Here is a 9,570-nt window from a genome sequence, read left to right as displayed (position 1 = left end):
GCCAGTGCTCCTTCCGCTGAGATGCTGGGATAAGCAGCAGAGGGGAGGCAGGGGAGGCCTGGGGACATGGGGTTCAGAGGCCCAAGACCTTTCTTGGTGTAGGGAAGTGGGGAGATTTAGGACAGCCCTACAGCCAGGACCAACCAAAGCCCTGGAACAAGGACCGAGTGCCCAGGCCCAGGAGGCCAAGCAGAACCTTAACAAGCCATTAGAACACTGGGGCCATGACTCCAAGGCAAGGGCAAGGCCTTGAGACTGGGCTTGAACGCTGGCTTGAGACCCAGAGGCCAGAGCAGGAGTCTCAACTGGGGACCCCAGGACCAAAGACAGACCTCCCCAAAGCAGAACCAGAGATCTGGGACAGTACCTTTAGGTCAGGGCCTGGGGGTGCCAAGGTCAAGCACCACCAGCTTGCAGCTCAGCCAGGAGGCCCAAGGCTGATGGCCGGCCTGCCCATACAACTTTGTGCCGCTCTCATGTCTGCACCCCAGGGAAGGAGAAGGGGCTGGGCCCCAGGGGCAGGGGGTCGTGGCTGAAGACAGAGTCGCTGGAGGAGCAGGTGCTGCTGGCGTCCCCGCCAGCAGGGGAGTAGGGTCCAAAGGTTAGGCGGAGGTCGAGGTACTATGGGGAACAGTGCTGGTCAGCCCTGGTGGTCAGGTGGGACAAGGCCCAGAGGGCAGTGGGCACAGGGGGGTCATGGGACAATAGGGGCACAGTACCTCCTCAGAGACGGCCAGCAGGACTTTGTCCAGTGCCTCTACCAGCTGCTTGAAAGTGGGCCTCTGAGAGGGTGCTGCGTGCCAGCACTCACGCATCAGCCCGTACCTGGGAGAAGTGTGGGGGAGGGTCAGAAGGAGCCTCAGGCCTGGGTGAGCGGGGACCTCATGGCCCTGGGTGGGGGGTGTGAGGAAGGGGTAGGGTTTGATGTGGGGTAAGTGAGGCCATTCAGTGGAAGGGTACCAGGCCAGGACCTCCCTGCTGGGCTGAGGAGGAGGTGGAGACAGTGTTAGTGCTAACCACTCTCTATGGCCAGGCCCTGAGGTCAAGGTCAGGGCAGAGGGTAAGGACTGGAAAGTGGGGGAGAGTGGGGTGAGGCCTCACAGCTCTGGGGGGCAGTGTGGGGGCCGGTCCATCCGATGCCCCTCTCGTAGCAGCGAGAACAGCTCCTCCACTGGGATGCCAGGGTATGGGGAGCCCCCGAGGGTAAAGATCTCCCACAGCAGGATCCCAAATGACCACCTGGAGGCAGAACCCAGGCTCAGCAGGGCACAGCTTCACTCCCTACCCCTGGGACTAGGACGGGGGACCCCACAGCTATGATCCACCATGGGGGTCAGGATTAGGGTTTCTTTTAGAGTCTAGTCCCATTCAGGTCCCAGGGCTGTGCGACCCTGGGCAAGAGCTTTGCCCTTTCTGTGATCGCCTGCAGACACCCCGGGCCCCAGCTTCTAGGACCCACACGTCACTCTGGTGTGTGTAGACTCTGTCAAACAAGGCCTCAGGTGCCATCCACTTGACAGGCAGGCGGCCCTGGAGGGGAGAAGAGGGCACATTGCTGCTAAGTCCCACAGGTCCCGGTGCCCCGCCCCTACTGAGTTCTGCCCTGCCTCCCTTACGTTGCTAGTTTTCTTGTAGTAGTCAATGTGGTGGATGCCGCGGGCCAGCCCAAAGTCAGCGATCTTCATCACATTGTCCTCGGTCACCAGCACGTTGCGGGCAGCCAGATCCCGGTGGATGCACTGGGGGCAGGGCAGGGGTCTTGGGTTTATGAGGACAGAGCAGGAAGCTGGGCACACAGGACCTCACAGTAACCCTCGGGGTAGGGATCATCCACCCATTTTACAGAAGAGGAAGTCAAGAGTCACAGAGAGGAAACCTAAGCCAACTAACTTCAGGGCCCACACCCTCTCTCCTGCACTGCCTCTTCCTACCTGTGTGGTAGGGAGTATGTGAGGAAGGAATGGGGATATGCAGTTTCAACTGCGTACAGAAGGACTGAGGGACACAGGCTAATGAAAAAGGGGAGGGAGAAGTTGGGGCATTTAATGCAGGGCATGAAAGTGTGGGGATGGGGCAGTTGGAGTGGTCCAGAGTGCTGCCCGCTGCCGGTACCTTCCGCGACTCCAGGTACTGCATGCCCCGGGCCACCTGGTAGGCGCAGGAGACCAGGGCAGGGAAGGAGAGTGGCCCCTCGCTGCTCCGAGGCCCGTCAGGGCTGAGGTCAGGGCCTGGGGGGCGGCGGGCCCGCAGGAACTCCCGCAGGTTTCCCTTGGCGGCACACTCCACAATCACGTACAGGGGCCCTACAGAGGCGAGGGGGGACAGGGAAGCTACTGAGGCTGTGGCTCTGCATCCCAACCGTCCCCGTCCCTAGCCCTGCCCCACCCCACCTTCCTGGGTGCAGACACCCAGCAGGTTGATAATGTTCTTGTGTCGGCCAATCAGCTTCATCACCTCCATCTCAGAGACCAGGTCTGCCAAATCCTTGTCGGAGGCATTGTCTGTAAGGATGACAGCCAGGGTGACTACATAAGCGAGACTTTGGGTTGGGGACAGGACACGGAGCCCTGGACTCATGAGTCAGGAAGGTCTGGGCCTGAATTCCTGCTAGGCTGTGTGGCCTTGAAACAATCTCTTAACCTCTCTGAACCTCAGGATTATCTTGTATGAAACGGGACAATGGATCGTGCCCTACTCCCATAGCAGTTGCAAGGATGCAACAAGATCAAGGATCTAAAAGTGGTAGGCCTGGGCTTCCCTGGTGGCGCAGTGGTTGGGAATCTGCCTGCCAACGCAGGGACACAGGTTTGAGCTCTGGTCTGGGAAGATCCCACATGCCGCGAAGCAACTAAGCCCGTGAGCCACAACTACTGAGCCTGCGCGTCTGGAGCCTGTGCTCCGCAACGGGAGAGGCCGCGACAGTGAGAGGCCCGTGCACTGCGATGAACAGTGGCCCCCTCTTGCTGCAACTGGAGAGAGGCCTCGCACAGAAACGAAGACCCAACACAGCCAAAAATAAATAAATTAATTAATTAATTAAAAAAAAAAAAAGTGGTAGGCCTGCCAGTGAATGGGACCAGGAAACAGGAGAGAGAGGGAAGAGCTCTGAACAGGAAGGAAGCTCTGTCTGGAGGGCTTGGTGTTACTCCCTGAATGGGGTGAGAATTCCTGGGGGCGGGAAGTGGGCTGGAGACCTGAGGTCTGTCTGACCAAGGCCTGGCGTCCATCTGGCCTGGGAATTCAGGGAGCTGCCAGTGGGGTGCAGACGGGGAGGCCAGGAAGACACTGCTCCAGCTTCTTTTGAGAAGGCTAAGGACCAGGGGCTGAGCCCCTGGGGCTGACCTGTGGCCCTGGGCCAATGACATACCCTCCCCACCAGACCTCACAATGCACATTTCTCAATCCCTGCCTCCCAGAAAGTGCCAGGTGGCCCCAGCTGTGCAGAGAGGAGGGGCCGGGGGGAGCAGAACAGCGGTTTGGGCTGCTCTTGAAGAGGGGGCTGGGGAACAGCAGCAAGAGGCCCCGATGGTGGGTCCCAGGTATGCTCTGAGCCCCTTGGGATTGCTGCCTGGGCTGTTCTCTGAGACAGTGGTGAACACAGGGCGACAGGGCCCGGGGGAGGCTGAGGGTGCAATTTGTGGGGGAATCGTGGGGGAATGAGGTGGAGGCCTTCAAGGCTGACAAGGTTATTTGAGGCCAAGGCTGACACGGGGTATCAAACCCATCACCCTAAACCCTTGTAGTCATCATCATCCCAGTGGTTAAGACTTTAGGCACCAGGCACTTCCCACAAACCTTGGGCTGGGAGGCAGGGACTATTATTTACTCCACGTGACACGTAAGGAAACTGAAGCTCAGAAATGACTTGCCAGGGTCAGTAGCAGAGTTGGGCCCCAGGCCCTCGGGTGGGATTGGGTGGTCTCTCTTGGCCCTCAGTGCGCACCCGCTAGCACTGAGAGCCCCGTCTGTTACTCCCAAGGCCACTGGATCTCCCCCAGGCTGCCACACTCACCCTTAAGCATCTTGACAGCCACAGTGCTGGCTTGGTCAGGCCGGATGGGGTCCATACCAAAGGCCTCTGCACACACCACCTGCCCGAAGCAGCCCTCGCCCAGGGGCTTTCCCAGGACCAGCCTGGAGATGAGAGAGATGAGGTCTCAGCCGTCAGGGCATCATTCCTGCCCAGAGTCTGATCCCCACCGTCACTCAGCACCGCATACCTGTCCCGGGGGAACTCCCACAGTGGGTCGAGAGGTAGGTCTAGATTCACGAGGCCCGCAAGCAAGGGGGGGCCGCTGGAGGAGAGACGGACACCCCGCACCAGGGACGAGCTTGACTTGGCTGAGGAGCCTGACTCCAGGGAGAACTGCAAAGTGAGAGACTTGGTCTGTCTGCTGAAGCCCAGCTGAGGCAGGAAAGCAGGCCCAGAGCCTCACGACGGGGACACAGAGGTGGGGGACAGCATGGTTGGTACCTGTCGGGCCAGAGGGAAGCGGGACAATTTCTGCACAGTGGCAGGCTGCCGGGGGTGCCGGCCGAGGAGCACCTGCCTGCGATACAGCCCGGCCAGAAGCAGGAGCACCATCAAAGCCAGAGAGCCTGATGTGTACAGGATGATGTCCGTGTACCTGGCCTCAGGCGCTGTTGCCGACCACATGAGATCCTCCTCTGCCCACAGGGAGACATACAGACAGACAGAAACTGACCAGTCAGTGATCAGATGGCTGGCCCCATTCCCTCTAACTGAGGCCCTCATAGCTCCCAACATACATAGGGACACACACCAAGGAAACTGCATTTACACCCCATCCCTCATACCAACACCCCAGAGAGTCACACGGACAGTCACATGTGGACATGCATAGAGGGACTGCTACAAGCAGAATCAAACACACAGATCCACACACCACATCCCAAATCCAGACCCCACAGGCCAAGGAAGACTATCTACCCAACAGGTCACAGCCCACTGTGGAACCACAGCAGAATCCCGCAGCCTCTCCTGGCCCCCTCAGGAGCTCACCTGTCAGCACCGTGAGCCAGGCTGACTGGTAGGAAAGGCCGATGGAATTGCCCGCCAGGCAGGTGTACTCGCCTGCATCCTCAGCAGACACATTCCGAAGGTATAGGACCTCCACCTCCGAGCTATTGATGTCTGCTGTCTGGGGAAGGGGGACACATTCAGGGGTCACAGAAGGGCCTGGGGCCACACTGCGGCCAGGAAGGGAGCTGGGGACCACTCCCTACCACCCGTGGGAGAATGGTAGAGTCAGGTGCTGGCAGGGACTGGACCTTTAAGACTTGCACATAGGGGAAGCCATCGGCACCGAAGCTGCTGCCGTTGATGACAATGTGCTTCAGCCACTGGATGTGGGGCTGGGCGTCGCTGTACACCTTGCAGAGCAGCTCCACGTCGCTGCCCACTACAGCTGTGGTGTTGGCTGGGAGCCCCGCCTGCAGGATGGGCCGGTGCGGGGACCGCTCTGGGGCGGGGCCGGGCCGTCAGCCCTGACCAGGCACCCACAGAAGCACCCTGGTCACCTGCCTCCAGCCTCCCCCCCAGCTCAAGGGAGGGACCTTCCTGATACTCAGCTCAGACCTCGTTCATCCCCTTCTTACACTGTTTAAACCTTCCATGGCTCCCCATTGCCTTTGGGGTCAAGGACAACTTCTCAGCCTAGCACTCAAAAACCCTCCAGGCCTGGCTCTCTGCTTAAATGCCACACTCTAGGCATACACGTCCCCACAAATGCATTGTGTTCTTTATGCCTAGGGCCTTTACTCAGCCTGTGCCCTCTGCCTGGATGTCTTTCCCATGTTTCTCCTCAGCCCAACCCTGCTCCTCCAAGCCCACATTATCCCCTGTGCTTCTCTTGGACCCACCTGGATAATTTGAGTAGCTTGAGTGAGTCATCTAAAAGTCCATCTTGCCTGCCAGACTGGGTCCCACCTGAGGGCAGGGTCAGGGCTCCCACCCTGACACCGCCTTGCCCGCCCGCCCGCCCGCCCGCTCACCCAGCACGTCCAGCAGATAGCTGTAGCGGATGCTGCCCAAAGAGTTCTCCACAAGGCAGGTGTATGTGCCACGGTCCGAGGGCACCACGCTTTCCATCACCAGGCTCCAGTGCTGGTGGCGCAGCTGGGAGCAGGAGAAGTGTCCATGAGGGGCCACCGAACCATGCCCATCCAGGGGACCAGAACATGAGGAGGCTATATTCTGCCCGCGGGGGTCTTCTCAAGCTCTCTAGGCCCTGGGGAGGCCACGCCAAGGCTAGGGACCTTGGAACAAAGGAGAAGGCCCCAAGAAGTATCTGAGCCGTGAGTTCGAGTCCTTGAGTTTTAGCTCTACTTCTTCTGAGCTGTGCCCCCTTGAACCAGTTTTTGCCCTCTCTGAGTCTCAGCTTCCTCTGAGACTACAGCCTGGAACTGACCCTGTAGGGTCTTATGAGAATGAACTGCTAAAACATATTAATACCTGCTGGTCAGTGATCCTTCCCACTTTACACATGGAGTTGCTAAGGTCGAGAGGTTAAGTCACTTGCCAGAGAGTGGCAGAGTGGGAACTTGAACCAGAGCTGTCCAAGTCCACAGTCTAGTGCTCCTTCTGGGGCCCTGCAGCTGCCTTTCTCAGTAGAGAAAGAACTGTGGGTTTGACTTGAGGGGACCGGTGGGGGAACCCGGAGACTCACCCGAATGCCTCCAATGCGATGCTCCCCATGGAAGTCCTGTCCATCCTTGAGCCAGCGGATGGTGGGCATGGGGTTGCCTGCAGCTGGACAGCGGAACTTGATGGTGTTCCCGGCAGGCACTGCATGCAGTTTCTTCTCCATGCGCTGGGGGTGTGTCCAGTAGGGTGCTGGCAGGGAGGGGAAGGGAGAACTCAGTGCCCTCAGGAGGACCACCTGTTTACACACAGATCTCTTCTCAGTGACCAGCTGGAAGACAGGGGAATGAGTCCTTGAGGAGTCACACTGACCTTGCTGGGGGTAAATGTGCTCATTCGAGGGGCCTTTGTGGGTCTTGGGGTCCTCATCACCATTGCTGGAGGTCATAGAGTCTATGTCAGGGACAGAGGGAGGCATTTGAGGCCCAGGACAGAGTTTCTCTCCCCAGGGACCCCTTAGCCACTGCCAGACCCCCTTACCATCCACAACCAAGGTGACATTGTGCAAGACAAGCATGGAGCCTCGTGTCAGGCAGAGGTATCGGCCAGCGTCTTCGGGTAGGAAGCTGGCGATCTCCAAGCGGCCTCTCCAGCCTCGTACCCGGCCAGCAGGTGCCAGGCGACTGCCCTCCTTGTACCAGTGGCCACTGCGCTCAGCCCACCCACAGCATAACCGCACAGGCTGCCCAAGCGCCACAGTCAGCTCCTGCTCTTGCTGCTCTGGGCTGGGGGCCAGGCAGGGCTCTGTGGGCCGAGGGCAGAGGTCAGTGAGCTGAGTCAGCCCCCTGCATACAGAGAACATGCTGCACACTCATGGCAGGAGCAACCCCTCGACACATGCTGGACACTGTTGCTCTTCCACATACACACAACCACATGCACAACCACAGACGGTATGTGCAGGGCAAATGCCATGCCTCTGGTGCATATCACACACATGGTGCATGGCACACATGCTGGACAGGACATGCCACTGTCCCAAGAAACGCATACACACACAGGCACATGCTACAGGTGCCACATGTAGGGCACACGCCTACACCTCTGGGGCATATCACACTCACAGTGCATACACCACACATGCTGGCTGGGCCTCCCAAGCCACACACCCAGTGCACAGAACACACACACACACACACACACACACACACACACACACACACACACACACACACACAGCCAAGGGGCTCACCACCAGCTCTGCGGCCCACCTCAGGGCCCTGCACCCTGCAAGTCCAGTCTCTCTTGTGGACACAGAGATAGGTGGATGCTTGCTGGGAGCCAGACACTGAGTCTCAGTGGTTGGTCCTGCCCTGCTGCCACTTCCTCAGAGCCTGGGCCAGGATCCTCTCCAGCCTTGCTCAGCCAGCAGACCCCTCCTGATGCCCACTCTTCCCAACCCCTGCCACCCTCTCCCATCTTAGAGGCCATACCCAGCTCCGCTTCCTCAGAGGCCTCAAGGGACAAAGCTGGAGCCCCAGGTGCCCCCAGCAGGATCCCCAACAGGGCCAACAGCAGCCGCATCTCCTTCTTGCTGCTCGCAGGGACCCAGGCTGGGCCTCCCACTGACTGCCTTCCTGAAACAGAAAGGGCGAAGAACTCCTGCTAGACGTGCACCTTTGTTGGCGCTACGCCGCTATCTTGCAGATGAGGAAACTGAGACAAGAAATGCTGACTTGTTCAAGCCCCTGCTAGGCAGCGTCAGGGCAGAGACTAGAACCAGCTCTGCTGTTGTCAGAGCCCAAGGCCTCCCCACAGTAGGTTGTGTGGTGCGGAGCTGGGGCTGGGCTTCCTGCTCTCCTTGGGTCCTGCTGAGACCCCGGCACAAGTTCACAAAAAGGGAAGGCTTGGGATTCTTTCCTTGGAAGGAAGCAGAGAATGGAGACACGTATTCTGCTCTCTCTCAGCACACATAATTTATTTTTTGCTGAATAAATGAATTTATTACTGAAAAAAATCTGAAATATAATACAAGGCCAAACTTCAGCATCTGGATGTTATCTGATCTGACCCCCACTCCTTACAGCATTGCTGACATTTCCATGACCAGCTTTGGATACCTGCAGTGGCAGGGTGCTCACTACTAACAAGGCAGTACATTCTACGGCAAGCAAAAGCTCTTCCTCATTCTGAACCAGAATTGCATTCTGGGGTTACCTCTGTTTTTTTGTGTCCCCACAGCTCCGTCAGAGGCACACAAGCTCTTGTAAAGAATGTAGACTCCAGTGTCTGACAGAGTCAACTTCAAATCCTGACTCTTACCAACTTGCAAGTCCCTGTCCTTCTCTGGGCTGCTGTCCTCACAGGACTGCTTTGAGGAGAAAAGAGAATGTATGTAGGGCTGGGCACACAGAATGTTTTCTTCCCCTTCCCCGTCCCCATGACTGTCACCCTTGTTCAGCTCTCGGCCAGTCACCTCCGCTGCGGGTGCTGTTCCTGTCAGGTGTGATGTACACTCCCACCCCATCTAGTTACCCTCCTCCAAATGCCACCAACGATGTCTCCATCCTCTGAAAGGAACACTCAAAACTGAGCCTCAGCTGGCAGGGGAAGAGGGTGACTAGTGTAGTCCCAGGGGCTTACTGGCTGTCACCTGGGGCTGGGTAACAGTCAGGTGGCACTGGTGTCTCTGGATCCACCTTGCCCGGGAATTCCACTGCACACTCTCTCCTCAGCCACTGCCCCCCTGTCCAGCTCTGGTTCTGAGGCAGGGGACACTTAGCCTGTCCTGGCCAAAGCCATTATCTCCCCCTTTGAACTGCTTCTTCCCTGGGTTGCCCCTACAGCTGGAGCACAACCTGTCCAATCCCCCTCTAGTCCATCTCACCTTCCCTGCCTGAACCCAGAGCACGCTATGGTCATCTCTAGCTTGGGCCTTTGCAAACGTCTCCCTGGGTTCTCCAGCA

The 9,570-nt window shown here is 58.3% G+C and overlaps 1 protein-coding gene across 1 annotated transcript; it reads right to left on the bottom strand.

Annotated features, from left to right (window-relative positions):
- Positions 1 to 474: 474 nt before the first annotated feature.
- Positions 475 to 9,132, bottom strand: FGFR4 (fibroblast growth factor receptor 4; the record flags this gene model as incomplete). Its single annotated transcript, XM_079917464.1, has 18 exons — positions 8,822 to 9,132; positions 8,098 to 8,241; positions 7,145 to 7,408; positions 6,977 to 7,057; positions 6,690 to 6,856; positions 6,016 to 6,139; positions 5,293 to 5,483; positions 5,024 to 5,162; positions 4,475 to 4,668; positions 4,221 to 4,366; positions 4,013 to 4,134; positions 2,391 to 2,501; positions 2,113 to 2,303; positions 1,617 to 1,739; positions 1,460 to 1,530; positions 1,102 to 1,239; positions 720 to 825; positions 475 to 621 (listed from the first exon to the last, which is right to left on the bottom strand). Exons 1-18 carry the CDS (start codon positions 9,129 to 9,131, stop codon positions 475 to 477), a joined length of 2,769 nt encoding a protein of 922 aa, XP_079773590.1. The 5' UTR covers position 9,132.
- Positions 9,133 to 9,570: the final 438 nt, after the last annotated feature.

Source organism: Stenella coeruleoalba (genome assembly GCF_951394435.1).
Source record: "Stenella coeruleoalba genome assembly, chromosome: 3".
NCBI lineage: Eukaryota > Metazoa > Chordata > Mammalia > Artiodactyla > Delphinidae > Stenella > Stenella coeruleoalba.
This window is presented reverse-complemented; position numbering and strand designations above follow the sequence as displayed.